The 18,732-nt window shown below is 54.7% G+C and overlaps 1 protein-coding gene across 1 annotated transcript in view; it reads right to left on the reverse strand.

Moving 5' to 3' along the window:
* PSD2 (pleckstrin and Sec7 domain containing 2) overlaps positions 1-6,251 on the reverse strand; it is a 33,172-nt gene extending 26,921 nt beyond the window's left edge. Inside the window, exons 1-3 of the mRNA XM_004420104.3 lie at positions 5,839-6,251; positions 2,286-2,735; positions 1,665-1,859 (exon numbers count right to left, since the gene is read on the reverse strand). Coding sequence (XP_004420161.2) covers positions 1,665-1,859; positions 2,286-2,735; positions 5,839-6,212 — 1,019 coding nt within the window. The 5' untranslated portion in view covers positions 6,213-6,251. The remainder of the gene's footprint in view (positions 1-1,664; positions 1,860-2,285; positions 2,736-5,838) is intronic.
* Positions 6,252-18,732: the final 12,481 nt, after the last annotated feature.

The following is an 18,732-nucleotide window of genomic DNA, read 5'->3' on the forward strand; positions in this document are numbered from 1 at the left end:
GACCTTATTTGCATCCTGATTTGAACAAACGTTTTTGAGACAGAGAAAATTAAACATAGGCTGAATGTTAGAGATATTAGGAAATTTTTGTTAATTTTGTTAGAAATTATAATGTAATTATTATTTTGTAAAAAATTCTTATCAGTTAGAGACACATACTAAAGTATTTACAGATCAAATGATAGAGTGCCTAAAATATGCTTTAAACTATTCCAGCAAATGGGGGGGGGGCATCCATGGTTGGGGAATAGATGAAACAAGAATAGAAAAATGTCGGTAACTCTGAAGCTGAGTAATGGGTACGTGGAGGTTTAATATATTATTTTCTCTGCTTTTGTGTATGTTTGAAATTTTCATAATAAAAAACTTAAGTAAAGAAAAAGGAGTGGCCAGTGTGTCAACACTGTTGAAGGGGGCATGAGGTGAGGCCTGGTAGTGGCCACCAGATTCAGACACCATGCTGCTACTGACCCCGGCAAGAGGGGCTTCTGAAGGGGAGGGATGGGGAAGAAGCCAGCCTGGAGGGGCTGAATGTAGAGAAGGAGAGGGGACAGAGGCCACCCAGGGCAGAAAACCCAAGAATTGTGGTCATGAAGAGGTTGGGGGAGGACGTGCAGTCGAGGAAGGATTTTTGTTTTCAGATGGGAGAGACTGAAGCACAATGAAATGCTAACGGGAAAACTCTTGTAGACGGAGTGGTCAAAAAGGATCAACCATAATGAAGGCTCCCGGAAGATGGCATTGGCAGGGAGGGGGGTACAGCCCAGCTGGAGAGGCGGGGGCTTGGGAGTTGTGATTTCTGGGCTGTAGCGGGGAGGCCAGAGCAGTGTGGAGGCTGTGGAGAATGGAAGAGGTGGGAGGGAAGGAGAAGAGAAGGATCCAGGAGCAGAGTCCCCTCGGCACCTCCCTGTGGCCTAGGTCCCCAGTCAGCTCCAACTTGAGGTCTAGGGTCTGGACTGTCCTCCTCAGCCTTGTGAGCAAGGCCTGCTTCTACACATCTGGGAGCCTTAACATGGGTGTTGGGAGGTGCTCTGGAGGAAGGACAAAGGCAGGTGGACATGCTGGTGGTCAGACATGCTTGGGATAAGCCCCAGTCTCACAGCCCCACCCCCTTCAGGATTACCGGCTGGCTAGTTCCCTTTCCCCCTGTCCAGAGGCCAGGGCTTGCACTTTGGCTACTTCGGCCCCTTTAGCCAGTCCCAGTAGACAGTGACTGGGACTTAATAAGAGCCAGAAACCCCTTACTCAGCTCCTGGGTCCCAGGCATTCCCAGCCCAGGCCCAGGTTCTCCTCTCTCCCTGGCTCCAGTACGTGGGCCACTACCCCCCCCCAACCCCCGCCCCACCGCCCCCAGCTGCTCTGTCCTCACTACCATCCCTTATGGCCCCATAGCCACATGCCACATCCCACTCTCCCAGCCCCAAGCGGCCACCCCACCACCACCTCCCCTCCCTGAGAGCACGGGCCTGGCCCAGGCAACCCAGAAAGGAAACAGATTTAGGGCAGGACCAGGAATGAGGACAGTGGCAGGAAGAGGAGTTCTTGGGGACTGTCAGGAGCCCCCCAAGCACCAGGCACCCCTGATAGAAGTCACCCACATGCCCTTCAGGCTGAGGGAGACAATGAGTTTGCCTAGGGTGGGGGGTGTGGGAGACAGAACTCACTTCTTGCCCAGCTGCCGGGCAACATCGCAGCGCTGGAAGCCCTCGAGGTGGTAGAGGCGGCGTGCCAGCCGGCGAGCGGCTTCACTGACCCCCTGGCACCCATTGGTCAGTGGGTCTGCGCCCCCAGGCTCCAGCCCCTCTGAGCTGCTCAGCTCTGAGTCAGAGTCCGACAGGCCATCCTTTAGGCTGGGGTCACTGCAGAGGGAAGGTGGGGGTAGAGAAGAGAGGACCAGAGGCCCAGGGTCAGAGGCCCTGGGCGGGGGCTGGAAGGTCTCCCCAGGCCTCTGAAAACCCACACAGGGCCCAGAGCAGGAAAAGACACTCCACTGCATCAGGAGGGAATCAAGTCAGACTTGTAGAAGAGCCCCTCAGTGAGATCATTAGATGCTACACAAGCCCACAGCACAGCTCCCTGACCCACCAGGTCTGGAAAAGCCTGGAAGGGCAGAATGGAACCTCAGAACTGGGGTGGGAAGTCTGGGTACAGAGGAAGACACAATGACCTTGGGAAGGGCTTGTTCACTCTGGGTACAGGGTTGCCCTAACTTGCCTCGCCTCCTCTGGGTCTCAGTTTCCCTATCTGCTCAATGGTTCCAGCTTCCAGCCTGGGCCCTGCCTTACCTGGCTGAGTTTAGCAACTTGTCCGTGTCCTCCTCCTCTTCATCCTCATCCCCATCTGGGCCCTGGGGTCCATCTTCATGGAAGCCATTGGGCACAGCCGTGAGAGACAGGCGGCTCAGGACGTTCTCCGAGCGGCTGCTGGAGATGGAGCACCGCAGGGGGCTGCCCAGCTCCCCATCACCACCAGCTGCTCCCATGTCCCCCTCAGGCCCCATGTCCCCAATGCCCAAGCTAGCCCCTGGCTCCGGGCTATCACGGGCCCTTTGCTGGATGAGGGGTGTGAGGGGGGCCTCGAAGCTGACGCAGCTGTCACTCTCATCCGTAAGGCTCAGCACATCGAGGGAGTCGAGGCTGCTGTACTGGGTGCCCCGCAGGAGCTCCGACTCCACAATCTTCTCAAACGTGGTGCTGAAGCCATCCCGCACATCTGGCTCTCCAGGGCCACCCAGCCTGAGGGATGCAAGAACCAGTCACCATCCTGCCAGTCTCCTATTCAGGTGCCAGACTGCACCAATCTGTGTCTGGGAGCTCCCTGGGGATGGAGAGCAGGCATGGATTGTGTCCTGTTTATTCTTTCAGCCAGTACTTACTGAGCACCAAGTGCCCGGTGCTGGGCTGCGTACTGGGATACAGCAGTGAGAAGGACAGGCATGGTCCCGCCCCCCATACCCAACCCATGCCTGGCCCATAGTCAGCATCATTCGTCTAAATGAACAAGTGTGAGGCTCTTCCTCCAGCCCGGCAGGGGGTGCTGCTCCCTCCAGGCTCCCAGAGCAGTGGGGCATCCCCCTATCACAACTACTGTCACACTGGGTCATAATCTCGCTGTCCCCCCAGCCTCGGAGGTTCTTAGCTTGGCTGACCACATTCCAGCTCTCAGGTTTTGCCTTAATGTCATCTCCTCAGAGCGACTGAGGGAGGCACGTCCACACCACCACCACACTGGCTGCCTCTCAGTATTCTCCATCCTCAGGGCATCTCTTCATTTCCTCCTAGCCCCTCTCAGCAAGTAGAACTCTGTTCCCATGTTTACTCTCTGTTCCCCAGCCCCCCTAACTACCCCCACACAGTGCCAGGGAACACCTAGCATGCAGTAGGTGCTCAGTAAACCCTGCTAAATGGTGCGCTGGGTGACTGAACAGAGGTTTATCAGCCCCACGGCCCACCACGCTGCCTAAGCCCTGCAGGGCCCAGCACTGCCCCAGAAGAGGCCTTTGCACAGCTGCTCCCTCTGCCCAGAGCGCTCTTCCCTGAAGCTGAAGCCTCTTCCCTCGTCTCTTTCTTGATGAGGTCTGCCCTGACCACCCTATTTATAACTGAGACCTCTCCTCAAACACCCCAGCCTCTTTATCCTCCTTTATTTTTTCCAAAGCACTTATCTCCTTCCAAGATACTATATAATTATTTATTATTTTTGTGATTTATTATCTATCTCCCCACCAGACCATAAGCTCCACAAGAGGAGGAATTTTTGTCTATTCTGTTCACTGATGTATCCCAGCCCCTAGAAGAGAGCACCACACACAGATGAACTGAGGCATCCTGGGAGGATTCTCATCCACTGGGGAGACGCACAGGTAAGCAGGGAGGTCAGGGAAGGAGGAGGAGAGAGATGGAAAGAGATGAGACCACAAAAGAGACAAGGAGAGAGAGAGGAGGAGAAATAGGAGAGAGACAAGAAAAAGAGAAAAGAGATACAGAGAGCACGAGAGACAGAGAATAAGAGAGACCAAGAGTAACAGAGACAAAGAGAGTCAAAGAGAGAGAGAGACAGAAACATAGAGACAGCAAGCGGAAGAGACACAAAGAAAGAAGTAGGCTGAGCCCAGCCCATTCCAGAGAAATCAAGGCCCATCCCTGCAAAGAAGTGCACCCCTCTCTCCCGCTGACGATCTGGCTGAAGATCTGGCTTCTCCTCGAGCCCCTGCTGCCTAGCAGAGACCCACCTGTATTTGGAGGCCCCTCCCTTCAAACACCTCCTTAGACACCCCCCCCCCCAGTGTCTAAGATTTGTTTCCTGGAGAAACAAACCAAACTGAGAAAAAAACTGACTTCTGCCCACCCCTGTCCCAGCAGAAGTCAAGATTGCAGCCTCATTAGGCCTTCTCCTGCCAGAGAAGGAAGTGAGGAGGAGGGTAGAAATCTAAAAGGTGGCAGGCTGCCTGGCAGGGGGCTGGGGTGGAGTTGCTTCCACTGACCTCCAGGAGGAGGGGAGGGAGAAGGGTCACTGTCCTGGCCACCAGAGCAGACACCCGAAATCTGCCCAGCAAAGGCACCTCTGTCAGGCCTGTGCTGGATCCTGGAGACACCTGAACAACAACACAGACCCATGCCCTCGGGGGCTCTCATTTCACCGTCAGGGCCATGAACGGTCACCCCTACCCACTATCTCCCACCTTCTCACGCACCTGAGCAGACCTGCGGGGTGGTTCTGACAGGGGCTTGAAGACCATCAGCCCAATCTCTAAAGCTTCCTCTGCTCCCACCTTCAGCCATCCCAAATAAATATGCTACCTAAATACAAACAGTGTGCTCCAAGAAGCCCCAGCCCCCGTGCCCGCAACCCACGGCCAGCCAGGTGACTGCTCTAGGACCTGCCTGGATGGAAATGCTCTTATGGCCATAGCATACCTGGTACACACAAGCACCAACCCATGTACTCACATTCCTACCCACGGAGACCTAGGCACATTCAGCCCTACACACTCACGTGCAGACCCAAATGTGTACCCACAACTGCACAGGCCAGGCACACACAAACACCCCCCACCCACAACCACACAGACCCATGCACACCAACATACTCACACTTCTCTGTGCACACACCAATGCACAGGCCAGGTACACACATGCATGCCCCCCACACACACACTCACACACCTCCCACATACTTGCCTGTCCAGGCCAGGGCCTGCAGCTGTGCACACTAAGACTTCTATATGCTTTCTTTTCTCAGCCCACCCATGGGGTCTTCTAGACATTCCCCTGCCCCATCCCCACCCTCTTTGTCCAACTGGCACCTCCAAGACAACGAATCCCTCCACCTCCTGCTGAGAATAATAGAATTGGAGCTATAACTCCAGTAAGTAGGACTGAAGTGAGATTCCTGGTAGAAGTTCTAGATGGCTCTCAGGTAAGGGGTAGCTGACAGGGATTAACCCACAAAGCCTACTCTCCTGAGGTCAGTTGCAGAATTTGGAGATCCTTATCTCCAGGAAGCAGAAGGATGGACCAGATGACCTTCCACCTCAAGGCATTTTGGAACTCTAATGCCTAGCCTGGGATGGAGGGGTGTGGCCCTCCAACCCCATATAGAAACAGCCCATGATGGTTTGCGGGGCTGAGAGTGGGGGGCACAAGAGGTCTGCTGGCCTTTGAAATCTCATGGCTCTATCCTCCCAAAACACCCAGAAGCTGGGCAAAACACGGACATGAAATTCTCATGTTATGGATGAGAAAAACAAGAACCAGAGAGGCTAAGTGGCTAGGCCCAGGCCACACAGCATTGGAGCAGCCAAATATGGTGAGTCCCCATCCCAAGACACCCACTTACCCCACCTGAGGGTCCTCAGTGTCTGGACAGAGGCTCCTGGAGGCATCGTCACCCTCTGCCAGCCCACCAGCCCTCCAGGGCCTGGACTCTGTAGAATCTTCCAGAGTGTTCGAGTCTGGCCCCAGGGCTAGGCCATTCGTAAGGGAGAGGCCAAGGCTGAGGCCATGGAGGGCCATGTCCGGGCCCTTTGTGGGCTCTTCAGTGTCCACCAGGGCACCCCTTATCTCATGTTCTGGGCTGTTGTCACTACTATTCAGGTCCTCACTGGCTCCCATTCCATTCTGGACCCCAGGCTCCTCTTCAGGCTCCAGGCCAGGGTCCCAGGCAGCACCACCTTCCCCAGGCAGTACAGATGGGAGCTTATCCTCATCCATGGCAGCCACTGCTTCCACCGTGAGCTGGCTGTTCCTAGGACTGCACTAGACCTGTCGGCAGATGGAGAGATGAAGGGGTGGGTCAGATAGGGCAGGTGCTGGGGGTCTAAAGCCCGGCGGAACCAGCACTGGCAGCCTGCCTGGGGACAGGAGGATGGCTGAGATGATCTTCTCAGGACCTCCCTGCTAGAGTCTGGGTTCAGGTCATGGCCTCCTCACTGCCCTGCTCAGGCCAGCCCCACTCACCTCTCTCCTGACTCCCTGCCACCCTGTGCGCCCCCGTCCTGCCTTCCCTGTTACTTCTTATGTGCTTCTGTTGTGCCCTCTAGAATTCATCAAAGCCCTCTGAGGAAGATCCAGGTTGGGTCGGACTAAGAAAGGGCCCAGGACCCCTCCAAGCCCCCTTCCTTTCCCACTGGTGAATGATGGAGACAAAACCGCAGGCTGACACAGCCAGTCCCCTTGCCTCTCCATGTTCTCTCGCCTTGGCTCCAGGAGCCAGACAAGAGTGAATCTGTGGTAAGTGGAGGGAACTGGGCTTGGGGCTGCCTTTAGAGGCAGAGTTAAGAGAGGAGGCAAGGAAGTCAACAGAAGTGCAGCCTTATTAGAACAGAGGCCACCCCAGAGAAGCCAAAGTGAAGCCCCGAGGCTGCCGTCCCGCGGGCCAGCGTGAGCGCTGTCCAGGGTGCTGGGCGAATGCAGCACCACCCGGGAGCCTCGCCCACAGTGAGGCTGTCTCCGCTCCCCAGCACCCAAAGCCCTGGCTGTGTGAGGAGGAAGGAGGAGGGGGCCTGGGGTTCCCCTCCACACCCAGAGCCCAGAGCTCGCCCAGCCTTGAGGAGGGACTCATGAGGAGGCTGCCATGGAGTACTCTGGGGAGAGCACTGGAAGGGGAGCTGGGCCCTGCTCTGCCCAATTCACTGTTTGACCTCGTGTGGGTCCAGGTCAGGCCTCCTCACTGCCCCACTCAGGTCAGCCCCACTCCCCTCTGCCCTTCTCTGGGTCTGTTTCATCTCTGTAAAAGGAGGAGACCCATTTTACCTGCCATCTCCACTCACACCCCCTTTTAAAACGTATTGGAACCAACTCACATTTCCCAGGGACTTCCTGCTCAATCTAATCCCAGATGGGAGAACAGATGTAATGGGCTGTGTTCTGGCTCTCCCCTTATCCCTCTCTGTCCCTGGCCCCACCTAGTCTAGGCTATTTCCTCCCTACCCTCCTAGTGACCTCTGCCACTAGGGACATAGACCAGCGCCCCACTTCCTTCCTCCCCTCTTCAAACCTCAGCTTGCCCCCAACACCGTACTCTCCTCTAGAGAAGGGGTTCTGGGGGTCCAAGAAAGGCTAGAGGGTGAGAGGGACTGGTCAGCCTTCTGGGCTGCAGCAGAACAAGCTGCAGGTACAGCAACAGGGATTTAAGTGAGACCAATACTGCCTACACTTGCCTGGTCATAAGTGTCACCTGAGGGACTTGTTAGAACACAGATTATGAGGCCCTCCCTCAGTCCTGCTGAACCAGAATCTACATGGAATGGATATAGTAATCTGTTATTCTTATAATAAGGCAAGTTTGGGAAACACTGAGTTAGACTCCAGGAGGAATTTCCCACTTAGAAAGATGAGCCTGGAGAGGAAGGTGAGTCTACTCTGGGGGCTTCTGGGCCGTTGAGGGGAGCTCTGCCACCACAGGGCCACTTAAGATCCATCTAACCCTTGGCTTTCAAACATGGAGTGGAAGAGAAGAGGGCAGGACAGACAGGGATCTGAGGCCCCAGCCCACCCACCCAGAGCATCACCTCCTAGAGTTTCGAAGACTGTGTGAGCATAAGATTTTACTTTAAAAAAGAAAAAAAAAAACCTACTTGAACATATTTTAAGAAAATCTGAAGAGCCAGGCTCTAGAATATCTGGGCCCTGGTCCTAGGACACTGGGGACCCCAAGGGACTCGGCACTGAGTGAGGGATTCTTTCTGGTCTGCCCTAAATCCCTGCTGCTACAGTTGCTATTTCAATCTGTTCCCTCTGGTTGTGTACTCAGAGGAGGGAGAACAGGAGGTCATCTCCTCAACTGAGACTCCTTAGAGGTGGGGGGAGCACTTAGAAAGGAAAGAGGAGGGAGTGTGGGGCCTTTTGGCCTGCTGCCTGAGTTCTAGTTCTCTGGCCTGCTTTCTGGCCTGGGGCCTGGACGAGCATTAGATTTGGGGCACAAGGCTTCAACCCAGTTCCACCAGGGTGCCTCCAGCTCCCACACCCACACGTGGAGGCTGAGCTCGGCAGGGTGGGCTGCCTTGCCTTTGATCAGGGCTCTGCCTGAGCTCCCAGTGAAGCCTGCGATTTGAGTGCATGAGCAGCTTCACCCAATGCTCAGTCTACACCAGCCCCAAAGCCAGGGTTAAGGACAAATCAAGGACCTCTTGGGAGGCACCTAGATCACCCCCCAACTTCCACCAGCTGCCTCAAGCTGGCTCCAGCCCTACCTGCCCTGCCATGTCCTCCTGCAGCTGGGAGTGGGATGGAGGTTCTGCCAACACCGGGCACTGGGCCGTGTCCTCAGCTTCTGGGGGTGGGCAGACAAGGGGCTGCATTGAGCTCCACTCTGGGCGAGGGGCCCAGAGTCCCTGCCTGGGCTGAGGGCCAGCTGAGCCCAGAACTAGCTGAGCCAGGTCCCCTCTCTTGCTGAGCCCAAGGGAGGGGTGCATAAAGGGAGGCTTCAGGGCAGAGGTGTGAAACAATGCCCCAAGTCTTCACTCTGAATCACCATGTGCCCTGGAACTCCTTGTTGCCTCCTTTGGCCTTTGTGCACCCATCTGCAGAATGGGGGCATCACTTCTGCTCTCCTTCCCCAGGGCTGGTGGGAGAACTTAAGGTTGTGAATGCTGAGAGAGCTGAGATCCAAGGAAGAACAAACACTACAAAGGTCAAGGAGAACGGCAGCTATGGTCCACTCTTTCCACCACCACCTTTGATAAATGGGGAGAGTGAGGCACAGAACCAGGAAAGGCTTTGCCTGAGGTCACACAGTGAGTGCTGCCTCTAGAACTCAGGAGCAGCCTCCCTCTGCACCCGGATGGGCTGGAGGTGCAGGATAAGCCCCCAGTTTCCCAGGCACACCGGCAGACCCTCGCACTAGATCAAGGGCTCAAATCCTCAACCAGGAGAGTCTACCCAAAGCAGAGACCCTGCCCACCTCCAGCCCAGCTGGCAAGAGTTGGGGGAGGGCACAGCTTGGCCACAGGGCTCCATCCCAAGGAGACACCTGCAAATGACAGGCCAGCAGTGGCTAGATCCCCTGTATCCTCTCTCAGCCTGAACTAGGCCCCACTCCAGGCAGGGGCTCCCACTACCCACTCCCCTTGAGATGACCTCGGGCTCAGCAGCCTCTTTTTCAGATCCATCCAAGGCAGGGCCCATGATGACAGTGGAACCCTCGCTGGGCCACGGCCGAATGCCAAGCCAGCCACTTGCTGGGTCTCAGCTGCTCCTAAGACAACCCCGTCCCCCTCCCCACTCTCCCCATGGCAGCTGGAGTGAGCTGCAAAAACACAAATTACATCACATCCCTCCGCCACTCATAACCATCCAATAGCTCCCATCGCTCTTCAGTTAGAATTCAACCTCCTCAGCATGGCCTAAAAAGGCCCTGCCTGAGCTGGTTGATGGCCCTCTCCCCATCCCCCACCCCATCAGCCACACTGGCCTTCTTTCTGCTCCCTGAGCTCATTCCCACCTCAGGGCCTTTGCACCAGCTGTACCCTTGGCCTAGAATGCTCTTTTCCTAGATCTTTAAATGACTGCTTCTCCTGTCACTCAGGGCTCAACTCCAATGCTGCCTCCTCAGAGAGACCCTCTCTGACCAGCCGGCACTCTCTCACATTCCTCCACAGAGAATTATATCTGCTAAGCATCACTTAGCAGAACTGAAACTCCTTTTTCTATTTGTTTCCTGATTTCCTGCCCACGTCCCTCACTAGGATGTAAGTTCACTGAGAGTGGGGACTATGTCACATTCACTGCTGCTCCCGCAGATCCTAGCACAGTGCCTGGCAAACAGTAGGCACTTTGTAAATATTTGGTGAACAAATGACCTGGAGAGTATCATCATCCCTGTTGCAGGCAGAGGCTGAGAGGTTGACGAACATGCTCAGGGTCACAAAGCCGGAAAGTGGCAAGGCTGGCATTCTGTTTGCAACAACACTGGACCGTTGTAGGGATAATCTCATACAGCATCTTCCATGCTGGGATCCAAGCCAGGGATGGTGGGAAGCCCAAGGAAAGAGCTGGATGAGGGGGCCCAGTAGGAAGAGCGCCAGGACGGAACATGCTTTCTAAGGCAGAGGGGAGTGTGCATGGGTGCAGGCGCCTGTGTGCATGTCTGTGAGCAAGCATACGGTACAGGCATTTGTGGGCGCATGCAAACACACACGGAGGGAGCTGGGTAGCCACTCATGAGGCAGTCCCCCTGGGTGGTGAGGTGGAGATGAGCCTACAGGCCTAGGGGCAAGGTTCAGTGCAGCTAGATCTACATCACTGGGCAGCCGGGGTGGAAACCATTCTGCTTTGGGAGAAGCCAGGGGCAGGGAAAGGACAACCCAGTGCTTCAGGCTAGGGTGCGGGGTGGTGAAGACAGGCACCCACAAGGACCACAGCCACACCCAGTGGCATCAGGCAGCAGAGTGGGTTTGGGGGGAGATGGGGAAGCAGGCCCACTTGGTGGAAATGGGGGCACAGGAGGCAGAGCTTGGATGGGGGACCTATGATGCTGAGCACTACGCAGGACAGGCAAAATCTAGGAGCCTGTGGGATGTCCAAGGGTGCATTGAGCCCAAGAAGGGTATAGAGGGGGCTAGGATCTGAGAAAAGCGTTCTGGAACACCATGTAGAGGCAAAGCTGAGACCACAACTTTCCCAGGGAGCAGGGCTGGGAGCCAGGACACTCAGGTGTTGCCTCCAATGTGCTGGGAGAACTCGGGCAAATGAAACCGTGCTCTGGCCTCATTTCCCTGGGTACATCAGAGATTCCTAACTGTTTCCAGGTCCTCCAAGTCTTGGACCTCTGTGAGCACCTGATGGAGCTGTGGATCCGCCCCAGACAGACCCTCACACATGTGCACAATATTTTGAGTATTTTTTGAGAGGCTCATCGACCCCTAAAGCCCACCCAAGGCCCTGGTCATGAACCCCATCCTGGACAGCCCCCAAGGACCTTCTATCTCTGACATTGGACGCTCAGAGAGAGTTCCATGAGGGCTATACGCAAAAAAAAAAAAACCTGGAAACCTTTCATTCTCAGACCTATTCCCTGCTCCCTGGGAATCCACCCTGAACACCCCCAGTGGTCCCAGTGCCCTTCCTCAAAATTCCTACTACACTGACTGACTCCCTAGCTCACCCAGATTTTAGTACATGTGCTGGATCTTCACACACACACACACACACACAAACACAAAAGTGCACGCACATGGACAGTTAAACGAGTTGATCAATGAAAAGGGCTGGTGTGTAGTAAGCGTTCAGAACGGATCTTGGCCAGTTGTGCCCCACACCATTCATGGGGCCCAGGCTGGCCCAGCCCTGGACACTCTAGGATCCACAGGAACATGCTGGGCCACTGGCAGCAAGGGCAGCAGGGAGTTGAAAGGAACACCCCTCAGTGGGTCCCTGGATCACACAGCTCACCATGCTGCCCCTCAGCCTCTGCCAGCTAAGGAGTCTGGAGGTAAGGACATTCCTGTCATCCCAGAGCTCTAGGCACCCTCCCTAGGCACAGATCAGCCTGGGTACGTGCCTCCTCAGTGTCCCAACAGCCCAGGGCAGGGAGATGCCCAGGATAACCTGGAGGGGATGCCCACCCAGCAGCCTTGGGCACTTCTCTACCTCCAGTCCCCAAAGTGACCCTAACCCACGTAGTCTTCCCTTAGACAACCTTGTACAGCAACAACAAGTGCCTCAGACTGGGACAGTCCAGGACAGTGGGTCAACACCCTAACTGTGCAGTCAGAAAGACCTGGCTTCAAATCCCAGCTCTGCTACCCACAAGCTGTGTGACTTTGGGAAAGTTGCCCACCTCTCTGAGTCTCTGCATCCTCCATTGTGAAACAGGGGGTGCTAACAGCATCTGCCTCCCAGGGATGCAGCAAGGACAAAGGAGATGGTGTGGTGTGATGCTCAGCTCAGAGCAGAGCACAGGTGCTCAGGGAGAGGTGGTGGCTACTGCTTCCCAGAACCCTCCCTAGGGTCTACAGGGGAATGGGCTGGCTGCCCACACTGGGGGTGGAATGCACAGGACATTCAGTGGACCCTGGTAGACATTTGTCCTTGGCAGCCTGTCAGAGCAAGTTCTGAGGCAGGGGCTTCAAAGGCCCAGCCTGAGAGTGGAGGCAGGAGAAAGGTTCCTGTGGGGGCCAGCAGGGGGGGGCCAGAGAGGGCGCCCCACACTGTCCTGAAGCAGGTGAGGACCCTACAGTCCTGGCCCCAACAACACCCCCACCTCAGGCCAGGCTCCCTCCTAGCTTTCCTTCTCAAGGCACAAGATCCACACCACGTACAGGCGAGGGCCAGGAGCCTGAGCCTCCCTGAAAAGGCACCCATCCCCTTCAGGTGGTGCAAATCTGGGGTTATTAAGGAGCCCAGCACCACTCTGCTTTCCTCCTCTGCTTGGCCCCTGGGGAACCAGCTTTGCCTTGGGTTGTGGGGTCTGGAAGATTTCCTCTTTCTGATGGTCTGGCAGGCTGAGGTCCCTGGGTCTGGGTTTCTATTTGCATCTTATCTGCATATGCCCTGAAGCCTGCTGGGACTTTCAGGAGCCCCTGGGCCCAGCTCTGCAAAGATCATTCCTTGACATCTCCTGGCTTGCTTCTCTCCTCGCTCCCCAGCCACTTGGCACCCTCATTTGCTTAGCATTTGCACACATCTGCAAGCTGGTTTGGAGAGCCCTCAACACCGATGAAATTCACAAAGTCTACTGTCAAATCCAAAATCACATTTCTAGCTGGTGACTCTAGCCCCAGCTGACTTCCCTGTAGGGTGAGTCCTCAGTTATCTGGAACACAAAGGACTACCTGTTCTGGTTAAGTGGCTGGCCCTGCTCTATCATCCTGGAGCTTCAGCTGGCACCTGGGACTCACTCTGCCTCTTGAGCCACATTTGACCCCTGAGCCTGTGGATTGAGAGTTGAACCCCAAGAGTGACAATGGACTGACCAAGTACAAGTCCTCCCAACCAGCCCTACCTTGGATAAAATGCCTGGTCGTGGGCAGATCAGAGGAGGGCTCAATTTCTGAGCAGCCTCCCCCAGTCTGGTTCAACAGCTAGGAATGATAAACCAAGAAAATTCATCCTCCCTTCTCTCTGCCCAATTTTCACTTACCCCATACTCTCTAGATCCCCACATTCTCTGTCCACCCCACCCCAAGAAAACCTCTCTCCCTCTCTGCCTCCTCCCCTGTGACCTTCCTCCCCACCCCTCCCCAACCTCTTGATTATGTAGCTCCACTTAACCCCTCCCTTGCTGAGTACCCCCCTTCCCCTCCTTCCCTCCTCTTCCCCTGTCACCTCGTGTCTCTGCTTTAGGACTTTGGCACAGCATCTGACAAAGGTTGTGGTCTCCTTAGGGCTGGTTGAGGGTGAGCAGCATGTGGTGCAAAGCAAGCAGGTGTGAAAGGGGCTGTACTGGGCCATTCCACTACTGCCTCTCTGTCCCTCCTACTCAGCCATAGCCCACTGACGGGAGATCTTATGGCTGGCAAAAGCCTCACCCCTTGATGGACAGTAGAAGAGAAAAAGAAGAGTCAGGAATGACACCAGCATTTGGGCCCTGAGCCCCCAGAAAGATGGAGTTGCCATTCCTGAGATGGGGAATACTGGGAGGAGCAGGTTTGGGGAGGAAGATTGGGAGCTCAGCTTTGGACAAGCTGGGTTTGAGGTGTCTAGTAGACATGACAGTTGAGATGCTGAGGAGGCCACTGGAGCTCAGGAGAGAGGTAGAATTTGGGATATAAATTTGGGAGCTGGCAGCATGGAGGTGGGACTTAAAGCCACAGGACTAGATGAGATTGGCACAGGAGTGAATGTAGGTGAGGAAGAGCAGCCGTGCAAGGGCTGAGTCCTGGGGCACTCCAATACTGGGAGGTGGGGGTAGGGGGGACAGAGACTGAGAAGGAGCAACCCAGGAGGTCAGAGGAAAACAGGAGAATGGATGTCCCGGAGGTCAAGCAGAGTATTTCAAGGAAGAGAGAGAGATTGAATGTGTCAAATGCTAGACGAGGACTGAGAACTGGCCACTGGGTGTGGCAACATGGAGATCATTGGTGACCTTGAGAAGAGCAGTGAGGGGAGTGGAAGAGGGTGAGAGCCTAACTGGAGTAGAGTCCAGAGAGTGGGAGGAGAGGACACAAGGAGTCTAGACAAGCCTTCTGGGAGTTTTGCTGCAAAGGGGAGCAAAGAGATGCAGTGGTAGCTGGCTGGAGAAGACAAGAGAGCCATCTTTTAAGATAGGAGAAACAATAGCAAGATAACTGCTGATAGAAGGATCCCATAGAGGGGGAACCTAAAATGTAGGAGGGGGCTCTTGCTTGGAGCAAAGTCCTCAAACAGGCAGAAGGGGACAGGATCTAGTGCACAAGTAGAGGGGTGGCCTTAACCAGGAGCAGGGACACTTCACCCACAGTGACAGGAGGCAGGCAGAGCAGTGAGTGCAGATGCTGGCAGATGGATGAACGAGGCACTGGGAGTCTGAGGCAGTTCTGATTGCTTCTATTTTCTCTAAGAATTAGGAAGCAATGTGTGAGGGAGGATTGGGGAAGAGGGGCTAGGGTTGAGGGTAGAAGAGAAAGTGTGAAATAGTCATCAGGTAGGGGGAGGGGGGACAGACTCAGGACCATGGTGGGACTGCAGGACAGCACTAAGGACCCTCCTGAAGTTCACGGTTTTGAACTTAAAGGGAGAGCAGTCGGGGTAGTGGCTTTTCTCGGCCCCATCCAGCTGCATAAGTCAGATGTGGAGCAGGCTGGGCGTTGGATTTAACCAGGATTGGGGTTTTGCCAAGCAAGTATGAAGAAGTAAAATGAGGTAAGGGAGTTGGGGGGTCTGCAAGGGAGGGATCAGCCTGACTTTTATAGTAGCAGCTGCCTCTGAGCCGCGCCCCCGCCCTGCTCAAAGTCCCTCCTCTGCTGGTGCCTGAAAGCCCACCATCCATTCCCTGCTGTGGTGCATGCGGCCTTCCCTCCGCCTCATCCCAAAATGAGCTTCTGAGAGGGTGGCCCCAAGGCCTGGGGAAATGAGCTTCCCACACACTGTTCCTCTGACCTGGAAAGTACCTCTGACTTTACATACTCAAAACTGCCTTCTCCATCACCCTTCCTAAGCCACCGCACAATAGCTCCCCCTTCTCTACTTGGACACCAGTGCCCACCCATTCTGCCTCCTAAATCTCTCCTCACTGCACCCCCTTCTCTCTACCCCCACCTGCCACACCCCAGACCCAGCAGGGCCACCACACCACCAACTCCATTCCCTCTGTGCATTCCCTCTGTGCACCATACGCAGCACCCCAAATCCAGTGCTGGGTATCTTGTGCTGGACCACATCATAGTCTCTTTTCCACCATGCTGGCCCTGCCAATCCCACTCCATCCTCCTCAGAGCGCCTTTCCAAGCACTCACATCTGCCCCATCACTCCCCTCTCTAAAACCCTTCAGTGGCTCCCAGTGCCCTTGGGGAAAGGGCCAGCTGGTCAGCCCATATTCTAGGCCAGCTGTGGTCTGGGCCAGCCCTACCCCCTTTCTTCCTGTCTTAACCCCCTCCCTCCTCTCTCCCCACTTTTACCCCTCACTACTTTCTCTGGGCCTGTCCCCGACTCTGACAGCACCTGCTCTGAGTTGCAGCTCACCTCACCCCCACCCCTGAGGTTGTGAACTCCTTGAAGGCCCCATCAATGTCTATTTAATCGCCCTCCTTCAGCGTATGGTGTGAAATAGCAGTTCGGTCCATTTTGCTGACCTGGTGCATGGATGACCAGGTGGATGAAGCTTCTGGAGGTAGGGAAGAGGGAGGAATGAGATTGAAACAAAGGGACTCTTTAGCCAAACGACCTAACTTAGCACCACCTATTATAGGACAAGCTAATGACATGTGCCTCCTGACAGGAAGCACTGAGAAGGACACAACATCACCTATGGGATATTCTTGCCAAAAAATGTTTAACCTGAATCTACTCATGACAAATCCAGCAATAAGACAAATCCAGAATGTGGGACATTCTATAAGAGGACTGACCAAGGCTCTTTAAAATGACAATGTCACAAAAGACTTAAAAAGAAAAAAAGCAGGGGGATTGTTCCAGATTAAAGGAGACCAAAGAGACATAACTAAATGCAATGTGTGATCTTTGATCAAAAAAAATTTTTAAACAGCTATAAATGATGTTACAGGGACAGCTAGAGAAATTTGAATACGGATTACATATTAGGTTAAATTGTATCATTCAATTTCTTGGGTATGATAATGATATAGTCATTACATAGAAAAACGTCCTTGTCTCAGGAAGTTCATGCTGAAGTATCTAGAGGCAAAGTGTTACATCTGCAACTTACCTTCAAAAGGTTCAGAGAGAGAGAAACAAACGTGGGCAAAATGTCAACAATTGGCAAATCTAGGTCTCTAGGTGAAGGGTGTATAGGTAGGTACTCAATGTACTATCAGGTTTGACAAGACAAAAAGTTAGGGAGGAAGGAAGGGAGTAGAGGAGACACTCCAAAGAAGGGAGCTCAAGGCCCGGCTTGATGGAGCAGGAGGCAGAGGAGAGGGCAGAGGAAGAGGGGCAGAGGAGGAAGGGGCAGAGGAGGAGGAGGCAGTCCTTCACTCCGCAATCTGGGCTGTGGGCCTGGCCCGGGGTGAACACTGGAGTCACCTGGGGCCAGGCAGAAACAGCCCTGGAGTGGCTCACTACGTAAAGAGGGTCAGGCCCCAGGAAAGCAGACTGACTTGTGAGCAAACCCACTTAGGAGGACAAGGGCTCTGCAGGAAACAGCCAGGTCCCAAGGAGACCAGCAGGGCTGCCCCCCGCTGGGCAGGACTGGCAGGAACATGGGCTCCGCCGCACCTCTGCCTGAGCTGTGGCAAGGAGCCAGGTCTGGCCCAGGCCCACCCCTCCCCCAAAACACCCCTCTAGGGGCGACAGCCTGAGTGTATCCTCCCGTGTGAGGAGTCAGGCTAAATATGGAGCCCCAGACATAAGACACCGTTCAAAACAGATTTTCCTGGAAAAGACCATCTGGCAAAGGATGTCTAGAGCATCGTCTGTCGGGAGAGGCAGTGTCGTTCTCCTGCAAGCCGACGTCCTGAATGGGAATGCCTTGATCCCATCTCTCTAGAAGACCCCAGCTGAGTGCCTCAGTTTCCCCCAATGTCACCCCCTTGCTCCAGATGGAAAGGTGCTCGGTCTCACCTCCCTCCTAACTTGCATCTCCAAGGAAGAAGAGAATGAGATTGGGACATAGGTCCAAGCTTCAGACAGTTCTGCCCAGGTGCAAATCCTGATTCTGCCACTTATTAACAAGGTGACTTTGCACAAGCAACTTCTACCTGAGCCTTAGTATTCTCCTCCACAAAATGGGAATAATGGGAGGACCCCCCCCGCAAAGGCTGTTGTGTGTATGCAAGTACTTAGCACAGTGGTACTTGGCACTTAATATATGGAAGCTGGACAAGGTAACGTCCCCCAGTCCCTCTCTCTCAGTCCTGTCAAGAGCAGGAAGTTCTTCTTTCCAGCTAACTTTGCTCCTTCCCTTCAGGAAACACTGTAGGTCAGGTCAGCTTGTGGGGTACACGCCCCATAGCTGTCAGACCACGGCAGGCAGCAGGAGGGAAACCTCTCAGCCTGGCACAGGGCACTCCTGGGCTATAAGAAAAAAGTCACCCAAGCATTGAGACTTCAATCCCTGCAAGAGGCACCAGCAGGGGAGGCCTTCCAAGGACATTCCAATCATCCTTCTACCTTTAGCTGGGCCACACCCACTACTCACCCTCCAAGTGGGTGTGGGAAGCCTCTAGTTCAGGCCACAACCTGAGGACCTGCCATGTTTCCCCGAGAACCAAACTTCGCAGTAGCCCCATTCAAAAGCCACTGCCTCTCACCATATACTGGGGAAAAGGGGCTCTTGGGAGGGCAGGTCTCTTCTCCAGAGATGTGAGGTGGGGAGGGGAGGGCAGCTGGCCCATTTTACTGATTCAGAGATCACAGGTCACAGAACTTATAGTTTACCTGGGAGGCAGGGTTTCTAACTTCCCAAAGGAGGGGGTAGAAGAATGACTATAGCTGCCCAGGGCCAGGGGTTTGGCTTCGAGGTGGTCCCAATGCCCCTTACTCACACTCCCTCAAACTGCCTGAATACTCCCCATTGAGCAGCTCTTGTTTCCAGGGTCTGGAAGAAGGAGCTGGGGAACCCAGGAAAGTCCAAATGCCTCTCCCCAGACCCAGGCTGCCCATCTGCCCTGGCCAAACCCTGAATCCTCTCCCTGC

Source organism: Ceratotherium simum, chromosome 4, assembly GCF_057802395.1.
Source record: "Ceratotherium simum simum isolate JZ-2026a chromosome 4, ASM5780239v1, whole genome shotgun sequence".
Lineage (NCBI taxonomy): Eukaryota > Metazoa > Chordata > Mammalia > Perissodactyla > Rhinocerotidae > Ceratotherium > Ceratotherium simum.